At 38.9% G+C, this 21743-nt stretch overlaps 1 protein-coding gene across 2 annotated transcripts in view; it reads right to left on the bottom strand.

Moving 5' to 3' along the window:
• LOC139741858 (uncharacterized) overlaps positions 1 to 21743 on the bottom strand; it is a 77130-nt gene that overhangs the window by 36871 nt on the left and 18516 nt on the right. For both annotated transcript variants that reach the window (XM_071652434.1, XM_071652433.1), the window contains exon 8: positions 21083 to 21282. In XM_071652434.1, coding sequence (XP_071508535.1) covers positions 21083 to 21282 — 200 coding nt within the window. The remainder of the gene's footprint in view (positions 1 to 21082; positions 21283 to 21743) is intronic.

The raw sequence follows: 21743 nt of genomic DNA, 5'->3' as shown, positions 1-21743 counted from the left end.
GATCCGATTGAAAAAACGGGGAATTCGTATGACATATGTGCTGTGCGCGCGCATATGTGCGCGCGCGTACGCGTCCGTCCATTTTTTTCAATTTTTCAAAAAATACTCCAAATGATCTGAAACGTGTGCAAAAAAATTTTGAGCTCGATTGGAGCATACAAATATTTCAACGCGCGCGTACGCGCACGTTTTAAGAGAATATATGAATTTTGAGAACATGAGTAAAATGCGCATAACTTGAAATATATGCGACGTAAATTTCATTGAAAAATTCTATTCCATTAATGAGATATGATTGAGAATGTGTTTTCATATAATGACGTCATAGTGACGTCACGGTCGACTGATCACAATGATACATTAGATTTGTCGTCTTTGGGACATGATGCATACATGGTATAATTTTGAAATTGATAGGCAGCGGACTTTTTGAGCTAACCTCTGCACAACTTTTGCGGAGAAATAAAGAAACAAAGAAGAAGAAAGAATCCGTACAGATACAGAAGGTGATCCGAAGGATACTCGGATCACCTAATAATTGTTATTTGGTTAACCACACACAACATGGAATAATTGTCCAATTTGGTTTACAACACACATCTCCTTAGTGTGAATACCAGGGTGAAAGAACACATGAAATAGATGTTCTTCAAATCTTATTTGAAAATGATCCATGATTTAGGATTGATTTCATGACTTGTCTTACATGACTGCAAGAAAAGCAGTGAATGCTTGTAAAGAAAGAATCACAGGAACAATGGCTTTAAAGGACAAGTTCAACTTTACACATGTGGATTGGGTGAATGCAGCAATATTAGTGGAACACATCAGTGAAAATTCGAGGAAAATCACAAAATATGTTAAAAAGTTATTAATTCTTAAAGTTTCAGTGCAGTCACTGCTGGATGAGATGACTACTACCGTTTATGATGTCCAATGCGCAGGCCTCGAAATAGGATTTTGGAGGGGCAAGGCCATTTAGAAAAGGGCACTTTTTCCAAGAGGCCAGGGCACTTAGGTCAGTCAGAGGGGCACCAAGGCCACATTGGAAAGGGCATGTTGGGTGTTTATGAAAAAAGAAAGAAGAAAAAAACCGAGAAAAACAAACAAACACACACACACACACACACACACACACACACACACAAAGTGCAACACACAACAAAAACCTCTTCCCTACAGCTGTAACACATTCCCGATTTCCGCGTTTCTATCAGGTGAAACGACATTTTTTTAAACAGGAATAAAACAACAGTAGGTATTGATTGAAACTCGACACCCTTTCAGGCCAGCCAGGCGAGGCTGCCGTGTAACTTCAAAGCACATTCCGACAGCTGGCTGGCAAAACCACATGACAAAGGAATTTGCGCGCGCGTGTGAATTGCTGGATGGAGGGCCTGGGAGCATGGGTGATTACTAGTAGTCTGTGAGCTATCAAAAGCAGACCTTTTGAACTGCAAACGTCATGATACTATTTTGTCTTCCTTTTGGCCTCAAAGAAAAACATCAAAAAGACGAGTTGAGTATCACGAGTTTGTACATCGCCATGCAAAAAGATTACTACACTCATGTCATGACACGAAATGAATAAATATTCCAAGACAAAAACAAAGCAGCCTCGGGTATCTATAGACGGTGACGTCGAGACACCATGCATTCACCATGCACTTTGGGGAGCAACGAGTTGGAGTTGGCAGGGAGGGGTGATCCAGGAGTTTGTGAGAACTTCCCGATACTCAGTGACAACACGATTGTGACAATTTCAAAACAAAGCTGAAGATTCTTGTGGTCTCATGCCCAGCAAATCTGCGTGCTAGTTCTCAATTCGAAGGAAGTTTATCTCTGATCTGTTGAGTTATTTTTGCTGAATAATAGGGGCTTATCATGCCTGAAGTTCAAATGGAAGGTTGCCAAAAATTTCATATTCACAAAGCTTCAGAATTTTCTGACACATTGCCTACTATATTCATTTGAAATGGCAAATTTAGAGGGTACAAATCAATGTGGATGATGATCATCCACATCTGATGATTATCCACATATTTGCATCCTCAAAATTTGACATTTCAAATGCATTAAAAATCTTCCGGTAATTTATTCTAGGCTGTCGATGCAGCAGTAAAGACGTCAGAAATTTCAAATGAACTTGAATATTACTCAGGATAAAGACAAAAAAAAAATCTGCACAAAAAAAAATACAATTCTTTCATTGTCACTGGTTGTCAAATTTGTGTTTTCACGAAAAATTTGACACTCTACTAACACCTCAAAATCGCAGGAGAGTGATAAGAAATAAAGAATCATTACGTTTGTAATCCTGGGTCTTCGCCCTGGGGCTTTGACTTGAGCTATATCTTTACTCAGTAATTAAACATTCTTTCCCTGTTCATCTCCAACACCCCAGACAGTTCATGACCTCCAAGAATGCGCCAGTCCGCGCGGTTTCTTCTGTTGATTGGTCTCTCTCTCTCCACCCCTCCCCATTCCCCAGAGCAGTCTGGCACCTTGGCATCGCGTGGGATTTTTCTTTTTTCTTGGTGAAGTTGGTGTTCACTCTTTACTACTCTATCTGAATATGCGCTGCCTAGCTAGTAACTCTATGGCCGCTGCGCTGCGGAGGCAGTCGGGACGGTAAAAGCCGGTCGGGCGTACATGTACGTACATGTCGTCTCCTAACTCGGAAAGATACTTTGAGTTTGAATCAGATATATTGGGACCCGAGTGAACTGAAGGTGTGATATTTGAGATCAGGAAAGTTGTTCAAGCTTAAAGTGTAGACTTTGAGAAAGGGCATATTATACGTCATAAATAATAACTTACATTCCCTGTAAAAGGGCACCACGGCCCCAAGAAAAAGGGCACATTTTTTTTTGGCCGTAACTTTGATCAAAAAACAAAGGGCATTGCGGCCAACAAGAGGGGCACCGACGGCCATGGCCGTCGGTGGCCGTCGGTTAATTCGAGGCCTGAATGCGGATAATGATATGAGGACTGATATCAAGAGAATTTCACAAATTTTTTGAATGAAGTACACATTCCCATGACTTGTCACTGGCATATGTTATGGGTAATATTACCCCCCTACCTTCTGATAGAGGCAAGTAAAGTGTTATTTCATTATGCAAGAAAAGTGAAAATATGTTGACTTTTCTTTATATCATTCTACACATGTGACATCGCAAGCTGTAGTGACCAGTCTTTTCATCCAGTGATAGTGGCATTGAAACTTCATAACTTTCGGACAGATTGTCCAATTTCCCTCAAACTTTCGCAAGGGGGGGGGGGGCAGCCCTGGATCTACAATGAACAAACTTGGAACTACAGTCATCAATGTACAAACTCATGGTATTAACTTTGCTTTATCACTTCTGGTTCTAGAGAAAATGATTTGTAAATATTCCTTAATGTTGGTGGGGGGGGGGGGGGGGATTGGGGCCCCTTGGGAGCCCCCAAGGGGAGCATGGTGCCCAGTTGAACAAATTGAGATATTAACCCCCTGGCATGCTACCTGCCAAGTTTGGTGAACATTCATCTAGGGGTTTTCAAGAAGAATATGAACATGTATAATTTAAGTCCCCATTTGGACCCATCCCACCCCTCTCCCCTGGGTCCAAAGGGGTGGGGGCACCCTTGAGTCTGCCACAAACAAACTTGAAACAAACAGTCATCAATATATTGACTCATTGTATCAATTTGGCTAAATCGCTTCTGGTTCTAGAGAAAATCTTTAAAGATTCCTTATGGGGGGGTGCATTGCCCCCCCCCCCCCCCCCCCAGGTAGGGCATGGTGCCCATTTGAAGGAATTAAGATTCTATCCCCCTAGGGATGCTACCTGTTAAGTTTGGTGAAAATTCACTGTAGGCATGGTGCCCATTTGAATAATTGAGATCCTGTCTTCCTAGGGATAATACCTGCCAAGTTTGGCGAAAATAGGTTATGGGGTTCTCAAGAAGAAGATGAAAATGTAAAAAATTTACGCACGATGGACAACAGACGACACACGACGCACGCCGGACGCCGGACGAAGAGCTCACCTGAGCAGAAGGCTCAGGTGAGCTAAAAATGCAGATATCAGCCTTTTAATAACTTAAAGGGAACACAAACCCAAAGAGCAATGTGGATTGAGTAAAAGCAGTAACATTAGTAGAACACATCAGTGAAAGTTTGAGGAAAATCGGACAATCGATGCAAAAGTTATGAATTTTCAAAGTTTTAGTGTTGGAACCGCTGGATGAGGAGACTACTAGAGGTTATGACGTATGAGAGGACCACAATATAAAGAAAATATAAAAGGAATTCCACAAAAATTCACTTTTCTAGCAAAATGAAAGAGTTCTTGACTAACCGCTTTCAGAAAGTAGGGGGAATAAGTGCTACCCCTAACATATGTCAGTATCAAGTTGATGGAATGTGTAATTTTCATGAAAAATGAATTTTCATTGAATTGAATTGAATTGAATTGAATTGAATTGAATTGAATTGAATTCCCTTTTTATTTTCTTTATATTGTAGTCCACTCATACGTCACAACCTCTAGTAGTCTCCTTACCCAGCAGTTGCAACACCAAAACTTTAAAAATTCATAACTTTTGCATCGATTGCCCGATTTTCCTCAAATTTTTACTGATGTGTTCTACTAATATTACTGCTTTCACTCAATCCACATTGCTCTTTGGGTTTACTTTCCCTTTAAGTACTAAACAAAGAATGCAAAATTTATTTTGTCTATTCCATCTAGTAAAATACATGACCAGGATACTCATATACTGTTTTTAAGTTTGAAAGTATTACATGTGGCCCTGCATCACAAAACCACCAAAAATGTTGCCACACATGAATTTCAACCTGTAGTGACAGACTCTGACACTGCAGACTCAAAGTTTTAAAACAAGACAAACACCAAGTGACATTTCATCTGCTTATCACAATTTGTGAGTATAGAGGCTTTTTTATGGAAGTTCATTGACCTTAGACCTGGTCAGACTTCAACAATACTTGATCTTCACTAGCATCTATAGGTGACAGACCTGTGGTGTGAGCTTGGTGGCCATGGCTCAAAGCTGTGGAAAGTTATTGAGAGTACACCACAGTAATGTGTATATACAGTGCTTATCAGGTACAGTTCATTGACCTATTGACCTCAGACTTTGTCAGACTTCACCCATATTTAAACTTGACCAGCATTTTAGGTTATGTACCTGTGGTGTCAGTTTGGTGGTCACAGCTCAAAGCCACGGAATATTACTGAGAGTATACAAAATTGTTGACGACGACGCCACCGCTGACAACAACGACAACAATGGAAAACTGATGCCATGTTATGTTCTGCTACACAGGCGAGACAATGACTTGTACCTCAATGCTAATCAGTGGCGTATCGTGGGTCAAGACATGGGGGGGGGGGCACCTCGTGGAAAAGTAATTTTTGAGGGTGTGTATGCTTGTGTGTGCATGCATGTGTATGAGTGTGTGCACGTGTGCGCGTGCGCTTTCAGTCTGCAAACTTAATGGGGACTACAATAAATAAGAGAATGTGACATATTCCACAGCGCAGTCATTGATCAACATTGTAAGTTTTCCTTACATGGATAATGGAATGACAGTGTGAAACGACAAATTAATGGCAGCAACATCAGGAGAATTGCATAACAATTAAATGCGAGCGAGCGGAGCAAGCGAGCTTGAAAATGTTGACATTTTACAGTCCCAAAACTGCCGTTTGTAGCTATATTTTTCACTTTGGAAATTAAGCGGGGCGCACTGGGCGCAACTGCTGGCACTGAAACTGGCAGCAACATACGGAGAATGGCATAACGATTAAACGCAAGCGAGCGAAGCGAGCGAGCTCGAAAATTTTGACATTTTACAGTCCCAAAACTGCCGTTTGTAGCTATATTTTTTTGCTTCGGAAAGTAAGGGGGGAGGGGCACACCGGGTGCAACTGCTGGCAGCTACTGGCAGCAACATCAGGGAATGGCATAACGATTCAATGCGAGCGAGCTTGAACATGTTGATTTTTTTACAGTCCAAAAACTGCCGTTTGTAGCTATATTTTTTCACTTTGGAAATAAAGGGGGGGGGAGGGATGCACCGGGCGCAACTGCTGGCAATTACTGGCAGCTACATCAGCAGAATGGCATAGCGATTAAATGCGAGCGAGCTTGAAAATATTGACATTTTACAGTCCCAAAACTGTCGTTTGCAGCTACATTTTTTCGCTTTGAAAACTTAAGGGGGGAGGGGCGCACTGGGCGCAACTGCTGGCAATTACTGGCAGCAACATCAGGAGAATGGCATAACGATTAAATGCGAGCGAGCTTGAAAATTTTGACATTTTACAGTTCAAAAACTGCCGTTTATAGCTATATTTTTCGATTTGGAAAGTAAGGGGGGGGGGGGGACGCCCGGTGCGCCCCCCTTGATCCGCCACTAGTAGTCAAGGGTATCAGTTTATGTTCATGATTGGGGCAGGTATGACTAGCGAGGGGGTATCGAAGTGACCAAGCGGGGGAAGGATGTCCAAAATCTGCACTTTAGAGCATCCCCTAATTGTTTGTGTTTGTGTGTGTGTGTGTTTTATACTATGGAAAAGTTAGGAAATACCCCAGGTCACGTCTTATAATTGGCAATGCAAGGCATTTTAATATAGAGTAGTATGTAAGGCAACACTGCAAAATCAATGATCTAGCTTTGATATAACGAAGCGTAAGGTACAAAGGTGTACATTCTACATCACATTGCGCAACATTGCTGTGACTCTTTTTGCCGTTCGGATGTTCTGAGTACACTGCGCACATCCTGCTTATATTCAGAATGCCAACCAGGAATCACGCTGAATCACAATCTTTTGTCGTCTCTGGGCTTTTTAATGTTTCACACTATATACCTCTTTAATTATGGTTAAAAGAAATCTTAGAAAAATATCTTATTTCTTGATCAGCCTTTCATGTCGTTTTCAAAAGCAGTTCACTAACCCTTGAGTTACCATTTTTTTTTTTTACCAACGGATTGGAGGGCACGTGCCCCCCCATGCCCCCCTGTAGTTACGCCACTGATGCTAATGGACTCTCCTAATCCTATCCAGATAATGGAAAGCAAGTATTCCCTCTGAAAAATGTTAAATGAGAAGAGAGGCCTTGAAGTTCAAGGTCTCTTCAAGCATTTAATATCACCCGATGGTGCTCTGTGCAGTGAATGCAACAACAAAAAAAAAAAAAGGATATTTCACTCTGCAGCAATTTTTACACTCATTAAAATCATTCTATTCATGACTAATACCAATTTTCAATGCAATAGCATCATCCTTTCAAAAGTTATTGCAGTCAAAAATAAAGAGTGTATTATGGGAACTGAAAATTGATCTGTAAGACAAACTCAATCACACAGACAGTAAAAAATAAGATTAAAGAAAACCTTGAAAAACTGGCAAAAATGGCAATATCCCAATTCCATCTATGATCCCAAACTATATAATTAACTAGAAATGTCGCTATGGCGACTGGTATGCCTCCGCCATAATGCATGATTCTCCTAATAGGTCTAAAATGTGTGATTACATTTTCACAAAATTGGCAAAATATTAAAATGACATGTTTGTCACAAATGTATTGAATGCTTACCTTCCTTGACCTATGTTTAATTGGATGAATAGGAGAGCATGTATTTGGGGATTTAAGAACTTTAACTTGACTTTGACCATTTCATAAGTTTATGCACTGAGTAATTTTCAAGGTATGGAGAAAAAGCGCAATTTCTGTATTGAACAGTAAATTGTTATCATTTTCATCTGGCCTTTGATTTATAAGAGAAGCACTGTCAGGCAGAACATACATAAATTCAGCATGTACTAAGTTTCAAGATAACTTGAGCCACTTCCGAGATATGGAGAAAAAAGTAAGTTCAGCACTTTCACTTGATCTTTGACCTTTTGACCTTTGACCTTCTTGGCAAAAAAAAAAAATCCCAGAGAATCTCTATTGGGTTAGACATGCATACATCAAGTTTAAAAAAAAAAAAAAAAATCCTGCTGGCATTGCATAAATATAAGGAAAATAGTAAGATTTTGAAGTATTGCCCTTGACCTTTGACCCCTGACCTTTGACCCCATGAACCCTAAATTCCCTAGATAACCACTGCCAGTCAGTAGACGCATATACACTATGTTCCATGAAGATACCTTGAACAATTTCCAAGATACAGAGAAAAAAGTGAAATTTTAACATTTTACTTGACCTTTTGACCTTTGACCTTTTGACCTCATGACCCCAAACTTTCACTAGAGAATCTTAATTGGGTAGTACATGTATACACTAAGTTTAAAGAAAATATCTTCAGGCATTGCATAGATATGGGGGAAATAGTAAAATTTTAAGCATTTGACCTTGACCTTTTGACCTTTGACCTTGAGCATGTGCACCCAAAAGTTGATAGGCACAACTTCACCCCCTAATACACATACACGCCAAGTTTCATTAGGATACCTCAAAAGGTTTTGGTAGTTACCCTGTCCACAAAATTCATTACGGACGGACGGAAGGACGGACGGACGGACGGACGGACAACCCGAAAACATAATGCCTCCGGCACCACTTCGTGGCGGAGGCATAAAAAGAGTAATTGCTCTTCAAAAATCTACAAAACTAAAAATTGAACAGGTTGACCCTTTTTACCTATTTTGATTCCTCACATAAGATATGACTTTTTATTGGTTTTGTGATGCATAGTCACATACACTATATGCACATACATGTATTTCCCCAACAACTGGAGTTGTCTTAGTCTTTCACATACACATTGTATTCACCATAGACAAAATTAAATCCTGACAATATACCACGTCCTTGCTTTTGAAAATCTCAGTGGAGTAGAGAAGAATTAATGAATCATATGTGACAATGCTAGAAGTGACATATAAAGTGATGAGTCTTGTTAGGGACAGGAAACCAAAGCTACATTTTCCTTGCATAAACTCAAGTTAATTTCCAAACCACAAACAGAACACAGCAGGGCCACTTCAATCAGCAATCGACATGTAGCACTGGCAGGAAGAACGGAAGTCTAGACACAGTTAATGTTGGATGTTTACAGGACATGATACGCCTGTGGAGTCCTAAATTTGTGTTTCAGGATGACTCACAAAATCCATTCAAGTCTAGGTCATTCCACAGGAAGCTACAAAGTACATATTGTAAATCATGGGGCAAATCCACAGACAGACACTACTTTTACACCTGTAGCTTGCAAAGAGATCCCATCTAGTGTTAAGTAAGTGGTGACTCAGAGCAATAAAATGAATTGATTGACTCCACTGTGGGAGCACAAACAAGGTTACCAAATTTGGAGGACAGAGTGAGAGTTGCATGCTGGGAGAGACTGATCCTCAGTCTGGCCTGAATTTGTTCTCCCTCTCTGCAGAGAAACTTTCATTCTTGACTCCCACACAACAGACAGAGAGCAAAGGGAAAAAAGTGCATCAGTGGCAAACACTCTCAATGAATGAGTCATATAACATACAGCAGGGAGGTGACCTCCCTGCATACACACAAGAGAATTCACTCGAACAAAACTGCACTTGCAAATGTAGTACCTGCACCTCAAGTTTTGGTGTGGGTACTGCAAAAAACAAAGAAAAGAATATACAGTATGTATGCATATACACATGCATATGTGGATGTGCATGTAAACTTTACAGGACTGGTGAATTGAAGTGTGACATACAGTAGTTTTGAAATATGAATTATCCCATGGAAAATAAACCCAACACTTTAGATATTTCTTGGTTCTTGATAACCTATGAAATTTTGAACAATTCCTAAAACAATCAATGCATTCCAATAGTAGTTTATGTTGTTGCGCCTCATGTCCATAGTAACAACCATTATGCAAGGTTTTTAGTCTCCTTTGAGTCTCTGAAGCCTAAAGATTTGTTTCTTATCATACATTGCATTTTGTCAAATGTATTCATTTCCCCCTAGAAATATTGCTTTTGTTTAGTTTTGTGGATAATTTCTGATGGTTGTCAGGGGCGGATCCAGGAATTCTGTAAAGGGGGGGGGGGTGACTAATATTTCTGGTGCCACTTCCGGGTTTCATTTCTTTTTTTTTCTTTTCTTTTCATTTCTTTTATTTTTAATGAAAAATACAGGGGGGGGGGTGCGCCGGTTGCACCCCCCTCTTGATCCGCCACTGGTTGTCATATCCCTGTAATCCATAATACATGAGGGCTGGAGGTGGGATACCATATAAAAAGTAGCAACAGTTTCTCCAGAATTTCACGTTTGATGTTTCACTTTGCACATTTACGATACACCTCCATTAGATGATGGTTGGTGGAAAAAAAAATGCAGATGCAGTTACAGTAATTAAAGGTGGCATTGCTCATCAAAAATTCTGAAGTAATGGACATTACTGGGAACACCAAAAACAATGTCACTGATTTCAGTATCAAGCATCATTGCCAAATTACTGTTGTTTGGGATACTTTTTGTGTGTGTTGTAATTATGCACAGAGTTCTTATGAAGAGATAGGGTTCAATTCTCTATCCTATCTGTATGGCCTTAATCCAACCCCATGGAGTAACAATGGAAATATGACATTTTCAAACTCATGTGCTTAAATCTCTCCAGGCTTGTGTTGAATGAGTCCCTCCCTTCCCCCCCCCCCCCCCCCAGAAAAAAAAAGTATAAATTTCTTCCCATAGCTTCAAATGCAATAGAAGAGTGGTTTTGTAGATTTCAAAATAGAATAATCCAAATCCTTACAAATAACCTTGACAGTCAAGGTGGAACCCTTGGTTGCAGAGCATAGCTGAGATTCTGACTACTAGTGAATGGCTGAGTGAGATATCCTGACAGCCAGTATGACACAAACTAGACCATGGCCATATATGCAGCAGGGAGGCAGGGTGGGGAAATATATGGTGATTGACTATCAGGTCAGCATCAAACACATGGGCCCAAATTCATGAAGGTGGTTTAAATCTAAACCAAGGCTTATGTAAATTTTGTCTGCGTAAATATGATTGACAGATTGCGTATGCCAACAGATGTCCAGTAACAAATGCGCCTTGATACGCGCATGTCAAAGGTACGCCTATTTCACGCTTATTTCAGACCATGGTCTAAATTTGTACTATGGTCTATTAAAGTTAAAACTACCTTCATGAATTTGGGCCATATTGGTTGTGATTCCGTGAAGGAACACAGCTCAGAGCTTAGTTCCCCATTGGTTGCAATTTCTGGTCGCAAGTCGAGTCAGTGTAGAAGACGTGTCAAGTCAGTTTATGAAGTATTGAGTCTGTCCGATATGCGTCAGATTTATGTTGTGTGGCTATCAGGCATGTCCAGCTGACTTTCTATGACAGTCTGTTGAATTCAATTCAATTCATTTATTTCATTCTTTTTTATTCCAGCAAAACATAACACAGAACAAATCAGGAATTATAACATAGGCATGTATTCGACTTTACATGATAGATAATAATGTCCAATGATGACAAACAGTCATTTGACAGGTTAAGCTGAGTCTGGGTCCTAGGGCTATTCTGGCATTGGTATCCTCTTTAGTGAACCTTGGTTCAAGTCTCTTAGAGCTTGTTGGTTCAGATTTCATCAGAACTCATCGAAATGATGGTATTATTTAATTTGGGGGCTCATATGAACTTCCAATGGTCAGCGGAAGGGGGGCATTGTATGCATCGTAAATGTAAATCCGAGGTGACTATAGTAATGCAATTTACTGCAATGACTGCCATCACAGGGGAGCATCAGGTAAGCCTTTTAAAATGTCAATCTTGACACATTGTTCAAAGCGGTTAGACACATCTTAGGCAATTTCATGTATAAGAATGATATAATACTGTATTTAATCAGAGTGGAGAATGGCACTATAGAAATTGTATGTATGTATTATTATCATTATTATACAAGCACATTAATAGCTTTTATTGAAAAAAAAACAGCTGCCTAAGGTACTTTTCCACAATGAGGTTAAAAATGATCCCTTCAGACAAGGACAAGGTAAACTAAGTACATTTTCAATGTCAATGAGGCCGAGAAAAATATAATTTCATAAATATCATCATTATTAATCACAACATCAATATTGGAATCATAAAGGGAATATCTTGTCTGAATCTTGTACAAACACCTTTAACATGTGATTACCCACAGATCCTACTAGTCCAGTCAATCTAGCGCTTTTTAGGGGGTAACCCACCACTAATTGCAACAGTAGGAATTTCACTTCAATGCAAGTCGTTGAGGCCTCCTGAACACCATACTAAAAGTCCCCAAAAATCCAGTGGGGCAAAATAGTGAAATTTGCATAATATGCAAATTAGCACATGTAATGAGAGAAAATTGACAGATCTCAGCCTCCCGTTATCCAATTTTAAAGATTTAAATGTATAAACTTACATTTTGTAGATCAATGAACACGATGGATGCCTTTTCGAATTGGTTATACAAAAGTAATTTACATAAAATGCAAATTAGCGGTAACTGTAAGAGTACATTCATAACAACAGTACTCACGTTGGCATAATGCACGTTTTGCATACAGGGACGCGGGGTTGAGGGGATAACTTTGGGCGCCTCCGAAGGGGCCGCTTTAAATGTGCACCCCTTTTTTATCGTAAAGCAATGTCTCCTGTATAGATAACATTGCATTTCTTAGAAACTAAAGTACCCTTGCTATAAGGCATGATCAAATTTTGACAGCATGTACGTTTGGAACATATATATTCGCATTATATGATATTATATGTTTTCTATATTGCCAAGAGGATAAAGGGCATTTTTGGGGCACACGCCACAGGGTCGCAATTCAATAAGTACCCTCTTCATTGTGTAGATCTTGTAAAGCAAATCTTCTTCTATCATTTTCATGACTTTTCATTTATATAAGAGTTTATTTGCTGTATTGCCGGACCTACTTTTAAAATCATTCACGCTAGAACAACTGTATTTGCGTTGCTAATATCCGTATTTTGTAATAAAGGGCGTGAGTGTAGGTGTAAATTTAGACACCTCCCAGAGATTACATTTGAATGTTCACCTTTTTGACAATGTAGTTATTGTAGAGCAATGTTTCCTCTATTAATTAGTTGCATTTTTTGGATACAAAAGTGCCTTTGCTATACGGCACGATGGAATTTCGAAAACATGTACATTTGGGACATATATTCGCGTTATATGATATTATATGTTTTCTATATTGCCGTAAGGGTGGAGTATTTTTTGGCACATCCCACAGGGTTGCTGTTTAATGCGCACCCTCTTCACTGTATAGATCTTGTAAAGTTAAGTCTCTTCTATCATTTCAATTACTTGTCATTGATGAAAACTGTTTTTGCTGTATTGCCGGGACTACTGTTACAACCATTCACGCCAGAACAACGGTATTTGCGTTGCTAATATCCGTATTTTGTAATAAAGGGCGTGAGTGTAGGTGTAAATTTAGACAACTCCCAGAGATTACATTTGAATGTACACCTTTTTGACAATATAGTTATTGTAGAGCAATGTCTCCTCTGTTAATTAGTTGTTTTTCTTTGAAACAAAAGTGACTTTGCTATACGGCATGATGGAATTTTGAAAACATGTACGTTTGGAACATATATATATTTGCGTTATATGTCATTATATGTTTTCTATATTGCTGTGAGGGTGAAATATTTTTTGGCACATCCCACAGGGTTGCCATTTAATGTGCATCCTGTTCACTGTATAGATCTTGTAAAGTTAAGCCTCTTCTATCATTTCCATGACTTTTCATTGATAAAAAGTGTATTTGCTGTATTTAAAACCATCCACGCTAGAACAACGGTGTTTGCGTTGCTAATATGTGTGTTTTGTCTTCAGGGGCGTGAGCGTAGGTGTAACTCTGGACCATTCCCAAGGGATTGTCTTTTAATGTTCACCCTTTTGACAATATGGATATTGTAGAGCAATGTCTCCTCTATTAACTACAGTGTATTTTTTAGAAAAAAAGTGCCATTGATGTACGGCACGATTGAAGTTTGAAAACATGTATGTTCGGAACATATAGTATATTCGCGTTAATGATATTCGATGTTTTCTATATTGCCATCAGGGTGGTGTACTTTGGGGCACATCCCACAGGATTGGCATTAATGTGCATCCTCTCACTGAATAGATATTGTGAAGCAATGCTTCTTCTATCATTTCCACGACATTCACTGATATAAAAGTGTGTAGCTGTATTGCCGAACTACTTCTAGAACCATGCACGAAAGAACGTGGGTATTTGCGTTCATAGTATCCGTGTGTTGTAATTATGGGGCTTGAGCGGAGGTGTAATTTTGGACACTTACCAAGGGAATGCTTTTGAATGTTCACCCTTTTGACAATGTAGTTAATGTAGAGCATTTTTTCTTCTTGTAATTATATTGCATTTCTTGAAACAAAAGGGCAATTGCTGTACAACTGTAACGACTATGTGAAGGCATGGAAAATTGGAACATATTCGTGCTATATGGTAGTGCATGTTTCCTATATTGCCCTGGAGGTTGGATGACTTTGAACACATCCCACTCAGTTGCCTTTGAATGTGCGCCCCTTTGACTAAATGATTATTGTAAAGCAGTGTCTCTACCATTTAAAAATCATGAAAAGTAAAGCGTCTTTATTTACCACCCGGCAAAACAACTTTCTACATGCATGTACAACTGAGTTTGCTTTGGCATATAGTGCATGTTTTGTTGACCTGTTTTGGGACCACGATGGTCAGGGTAGGGGTGATCTGGGCACTTCCCAAGGGCTTGCCTTTGAATGTCCACCTTTTTGACAAAATAGATCTTGTAAAGCAACGTCTCCTATATTACCTTAATTGCATTTTACGAAAATAAAAGCGTATGTGCTAGACAGGCGGAAGAACTTTTCAGAGGCATGTACCAATGGAACATTTTCGTGGTTGTATATACTGCATGTTTTTCATTGCCTTTAGGATGCATGGGGTTACTTTGAGCACCTCCCACAAGGTGGTCTCTGCAAGTGAACCCTTTGGACTGTATAGATATTGCAGATCAATGTTGTTATTTTATCTTTACCCCGGCAATTTTTATAGAAAAAAAAATTGTCTTGATATGGCAGGATTCAATTCAATACAATTCAATTCCATTTTAATTTCATTTTTCGACAAGAACATAATAGACATCACTTTTTTTTTGCAACAGAAAATGAGGTGCGTAAAACTATGTACGATGAAAAGAATACGTACTATGATTGTAGCACCTTATGATAATTATACATAGTCATAAAACTCAAGTGATAGTCATAAGACTCAAGGAACTACCTTTTTTTGAGACATGCACTTTTGGAACGACTGTAATTGCGTTGGTATTTGCGTTATAAGGGTCATGTATAGAGGCAATTAATGTGGGCACTTCCCATATAGTAGGCTCCCTTCGAATGATCACCACTTTTGTCAGTGTAAGTCAAAACTGCAGAGCAATATATCTTCTGTTAACCCCAATGAATTTCATTAAATAAAAGTTTCTTTGCTAGAGGACCAGAAGGACTGTTTAAAGGCATGTACCCATAGAACATAATTATGTATTTGCATTGGTACATGATTATTGCATGTCTTAAACTGCCTTTGGGTGGGGTAATTTTGGGCACCCTCCACCTGGTTGCCTTTGTATGTGAACCATTTTTACCTTATAGATATTGTAGAACAATAATTCTTTCTATAACTTCCACTGAATTTTAATTGAAAGGAAACGAAAAGAACGTTATAGAGGGCGGGGGGGTTTCGCTTCAAACAGCTGTATTCACGTGCGTATAATTATGTTTTGTACCGGGCTGTGAGGGCATAGGGATAAATTCGGGTACCTCCCTGCGAGTCGCTTTGACTGTGCACCACTTTTTAAAGATATACACATTGTAGAAAAATGTCTCCGCTGTCAATGCCAATTCAATTTCATGGAAATAAAAGAATCTTTGCTAGACGGCCAAAGGACTTTAAAAACAAAATCCTGTACGCTAGAACAACGGAAATCGCGTTGGTTGATGCATGTTTTGTAAATGGTCGTGGGGATAATATGATCGACAGGGATAACTTTGGGCACTACCCACAGGGTTTTGTTTGACTGTGCCATATTCAATATCTCAAAACCCTCAAGGATGCAGGAGCTGAATCATCAAGATTCGAATAAACCACCCTCCAAATAGAGTTCATTCATTACAAAATTGGATAAGTTATAGATGTTGACACTTGTTTAATTTCGTATTTTGATTCTACGTAATTAATGGATAAGCTATCATTATCTGTCTGATAACAAACTCTAATTTGCATATAAATATAATTCATGCTAGGTTACTAATGCTGTAAAGTTTGTTTTTGGTGAAGAGAAACTGAAATATCATATTTGAACACTCTTGATATGCTCATATCGGGCACTTTGATGCATTTGAATTTTCCGTTGGCTCGATACCCTTTGCATATTATGCAAATGAGGCCCAGATTATGTACATGGAAATGTTTGCATCGCTCTAACTGACATTGCAAACATAGGTTTTAACACTTTCGGTGTTCCAATCTGAAACCTAGAAGCATAGTTTTCCTGGAAACACTGTATTTTTATCATTATGGGAGCTAATTTGCATATTATGCAAATGAGGCCCAGATAATGTACATGGAAATGTTTGCAACGCACTAACTGACATTGCAGACATAGGTTTCAACTCCTGCGGTTTTCCAATCTGAAACCTAGAAGCATGGTTTTCATGGAAAAACTGTATTTTTATCATTATGGGAGCTAATTTGCATATTATGCAAATGAGGCCCAGATTGTGTACATGGAAATGTTTGCATCGCACTAACTGACATTGTAAACATAGCTTTCAACACTTTCGGTGTTCCAATCTGAAACCTAGAAGTATAGTTTTCTTGGAAACACTGTATTTTTGTCATTATGGGAGCTAATTTGCATATTATGCAAATGAGGCCCAGATAATGTACATGGAAATGTTTGCATCGCACTAACTGACATTGTAAACATAGGTTCCAACACTTGCGGTTTTTCAATCTGAAACCAAGAAGTATAGTTTTCATGGAAACACTGTATTTTTATCATTATGGGAGCTAATTTGCATATTATGCATATGAGGCCCAGATAATGTACATGGAAATGTTTGCATCGCACTAACTGACATTGTAAACATAGGTTCCAACACTTGCGGTTTTTCAATCTGAAACCTAGAAGTATAGTTTTCATGGAAACACTGTATTTTTATCATTATGGGAGCTAATTTGCACTATTATGCAAATGAGGCCCAGATAATGTACATGGAAATGTCTGCATCGCACTAACTGACATTGTAAACATAGGTTTCAACACTTTCGGTATTCCAATCTGAAACCTAGAAGCCTAGTTTTCATGGAAACACTGTATTTTTATAATTATGGGAGCTAATTTGCATATTATGCAAATTTAGCCACTTCGCCCCACTAGATTTCTTAGGACGTTTAGTATGGTGTTTCGGAGCCCATAACAAGTTGCACTACAGTGGAATTCCTACTGTTGCAATTAGTGGTGGGTGAAACCCTATTTTTACTGGACTATACAGACTGGTTTACTATCATCAAATTTTGATCTTTATAAAGAAAGGATGTTTTTTGCGAAATGCCCAACAGAGCAGCATCTAATGTGTACATACAAATAGGTAGAATAACTTGTTACTCCGTCTTCAGACAACAACCTATCTGTAAATTTCAGTGCATACAAATCTGTAGAATACATTGGTAATCTGGCTTACTGGAAGATACAAGAGATGGAACGAAGAGGAATGAAAGTCTCATGATTTCTAAAACTTTTTAAAGTAGCCTCTTATAGCTTTCTCAAGAGTAAGTTTGAGGAAAAATAATAAATTGATAAGGGATGTGGAGTGACAAATTTTCCATCTCAAGAAGGGGGGATTCTGCTACATTAGCCCATGAAATGAGTTAAACATAGTATTTTGGTTATCTCATAAAAATGCTGCAAATATGAAGTTTATGTGTGACATATATTGGTGATATGATGAGATATACAAAAGAACAAACAAATAACAACTGAAGAACAAAGGTGTGGACAACAAAATTCCAAAAATGAATTTGCTGATGGAATTCCAAAAATGAATTTACTGATCCCCCTTCAATTACAACCTTACTAATGACCAACATAATTTGTCTCATCATATTTGATTTGACTTACTGATGATTTCAAGGCATGTCATTTCTTCAAGAATATATTCAACTACAGATCTTTTATAACATAATTATGATGTATATTTTCAAATGCAGTCAGCTTTTTTTTTTTCACTTTCACTGTTCTACATTGGACTTGTGTAAAATTTAATTCAATTTAGAATAGTCTTTGAGTAAATAAAAATGATTTGAAACACAATAATTGGTCCTTGATCAAAGAACACAACAAAAGTGCGACAAAAGATCACAACGTCAAACCCCAAATCTGCATACTGAGAGCTCTGTTACATCATGTGCCTCACATAAGGTTTTACTGAATTTTATGATAAGCTGATGGGAAATTGGAAGATGAGATTGGACACTTTGTTTACAATACTAAAGGTTTTGTGACGAAAGTGTTTGATCTCATGGCAACATTATCTGGTTAGTTAAAAAGGGATCTTTTAATGCAAACAGTCAACTTGAATATGTTGTGTTGACATTTTAATAGTAGAGGTCAAATTACGAATCTGGCATTTCTTCTAACAATTTACCAATGATAGTTCCTCTTGTGGATCAGGTCTACGTTTTGGAAAAACTAAATATTTTCTGTATGAAAAAAAGACAACAGAAGTGTGGACAGTCTTCACTGCTGACCATACATTGCCACTGTGTGCATGCATGAATGATGATGACAAATTCCACTGGAGGACTGGTTGACAGTCTAAATCTTATGCTAGCAACTTATCTAGTGATAAGCAAGTTCATGTACACTGTTGTGGAACACTACCGTACCTGTATGAACCCAATGCTGGTCCCCCCGCCCACACCCCCAACAAGTAGGCCATGAAGAAGCTCAGGGACAGGTTGACAACAAGCCGGCGAGATTCGGAAATAACAATATTGGTAATTATCAACTAGATAGTTCACTCCAATTATTACAGAAAGCAGATCAAGGTTGGATTATTCAGTTTACAATAAACCTTGAAAGTGGAAAGTCTGTGAAAGTGAAAGGGCACAGATGCTGATGATTAAACTCTCAAATATCAATGTGTATAACAGCCACACACGTGGTGTCTTCAGAATCCTGCCGCATGTGTGTAGTCGAATACATGGTCTGAGGTGGCCTGATGCAGCCATACGTTTGTGACTGGACTGTATCTATACACAGAAAATTGAGACACTGGATATCACTGTACAGATATAATCAATGTACACCACAAACCATTCCACAAAGAGGCAAAAGTAACCTCATTTCTCATACCTTCTTGACAACTTATTTTCCTACCATGTTTTTCACTCCATTATCACCATCTTGGTTTTTGTTAAAAGGGCAAGATGGATTTAAAATCAAAAGCAAAGTTATGATTGATTAGGGAACTTGCAAATGACTAGAATCAATTGCAACGCTACAACGAAGTCTTGATACAGTCACATCAGATCCTTTGACTGTAGCTAGCTAGCTGCATAAACACCACAAAAACGTGTATGTGTGACCCTGATCATAACAAAGTGCATACATTATATCTGATAACCTAGTCACGTACATTCAGTAGCACTTGCAGTGTTGTGGCATGTGCCTGTAATCCAGCTACTTTGGAGGCAGGGGTGCTGATATGGCTCAGTTGGTAGTGCATCTGTCTGAAGATCCAAGGATACCGGGTTTGATCCCCGAGTTTCACTGAGCAATGTTGTGTGTAAGCATTCTGTCCCCTCTAGTAAGAGGCAAAACACTCTGTCCCTCAGATAGGACATTAAATGGAGGTCCCGTGTGTAAGTTACCCAAAACTCACACTCATAGAAAAATCCCACTTCATTCATTCATCGCAAAGAGCAGGGTGCCAACCTGGTGAAGTGGTCTCCTTACCCACCCTCACAAGAAAACAAGCAAATGATGCCGACCCCTCATGATTCACCCAAGGTGACTGGTAATAGTCAGCAAACAGTAAAAACCAGGAACATTGTGCCATACATTAGAAAAGGAAATAACACTTGCAACAATGCTGTAAGCAGAAGGGCCATCCCAGTGAGTTTGCATCAGCTAATTCCTCAAAATCAAAATTTTTCGAGTGGCATCACCTTTTGGAAAGGTGGGCAGACCGGCACTATCTTTGGTGCCTTTGCTGCACCCAACAACACACCTCTTCTCTATTTTGAGATATACACTCATATCCAAACGAAAACAAAAATTCCTTGCACCGTAAAGTACACAGTTTACGGCGAGATAATCGCAGTTCACTCCCCTTGCTACATGACAGGTCACCTGACAAGGCATGGGACTGGTCCCTACTTTTTCAAGGGGAAGGACAGACTACCTAATATATGAGCGACCTATGAAATTTTAAAGAAGTTTAAAGAAGAGCACAGATCTTCTCAATAAAAGATATACAAGCAATATTGACACAGTATTTTGATAATGTCATGCAATATCGGCCTAAATGACTTGCCCTTTAACACCTACACACACATATACCAGTTATCATTCAAGGTTACAGGAAACGAGAGCATACGGACTGATGGGAAAAGGTCAATATAGAAATCATGTCTGTACAAAACTTACATTTCTTGTGTCATGGAATATGAGTAGGTGAAAGTGCTTAATGCATTGCCCCACATACACGAACGAATGCACATAAACATTCACACAAACACAACACAATCTGATAACTGTCATTTTTTTTCTTTTTCAGTCTACCAATGGAGCCTGATTCATCATAATCTTCACTTGTAATAAAATGTATTTGACCTCTTTTACAATAATTTGATGATTAAAAAAGAAAAGACCTAGGCAATGTTTCTTCATTATTTCCAACCACGTTAAGAGTAAAAAAGGTACAATTTTCAAATTCTTAGTAAAGATTCAGTGTCGTCGCATCACACATATATTTTACCTGTTCTAATGTGACATCTCCAGCAATGGTTGTAGCATGAGAAGTCACAGAGGGCTTCCTGGGTTTTCTTGGTTTAGGCTTCTCCTTGGGCTTGGTGAGATTCAGGGCTATCCTCCCTGCCTCTGTCAGGGTGTATGTCTGGTTTGGCTGGATGGAGATGGAAGCATCCTGTAACCATGACAACGCTCCACTTGTAGACCCTGGGTGAGTTCATAAACCAAATGGTATTAAAAGGTTGCATTCAAATCAGATCACTGGTGCTCAGAACAAATGCTAGCTACTTCTATCCTTACAACCAAATACTTCGGAAGTTCTGAGCCCCTCACTCTTACCAGAAGATACAATATGTCATTCTATTAGAAACTTGTGGTAAATTTTCATAATGGCATGCCACTTGTCTTGGTTCTTGTTTGTGCATTGGACTGTTTTGGGCATCAATCCCATAGTTTTCACCAATATCAGTGAAGAAATATATGAGTTCAGTCTTTTTAACAGCTTTGCTAAAACAAGAGACCCGGGGGTCACGCACTCACCTGAGTATCGCAAGTTCACCTTCCATGCATTCTTGCAGACTCTTACCTGAGAACATTGGAAACTTATGGTGGAGGTAGATTTGAGAGTGGGGGCATGGTGTCCATTTACATAATACATCACACTGGTA

The sequence above is a fragment of the Diadema antillarum genome, unplaced genomic scaffold, assembly GCF_040938485.1.
Source record: "Diadema antillarum isolate AM-2024a unplaced genomic scaffold, OU_Dant_1.0 seq00000957_RagTag, whole genome shotgun sequence".
NCBI classification, from domain to species: domain Eukaryota; kingdom Metazoa; phylum Echinodermata; class Echinoidea; order Diadematoida; family Diadematidae; genus Diadema; species Diadema antillarum.
This window is presented reverse-complemented; position numbering and strand designations above follow the sequence as displayed.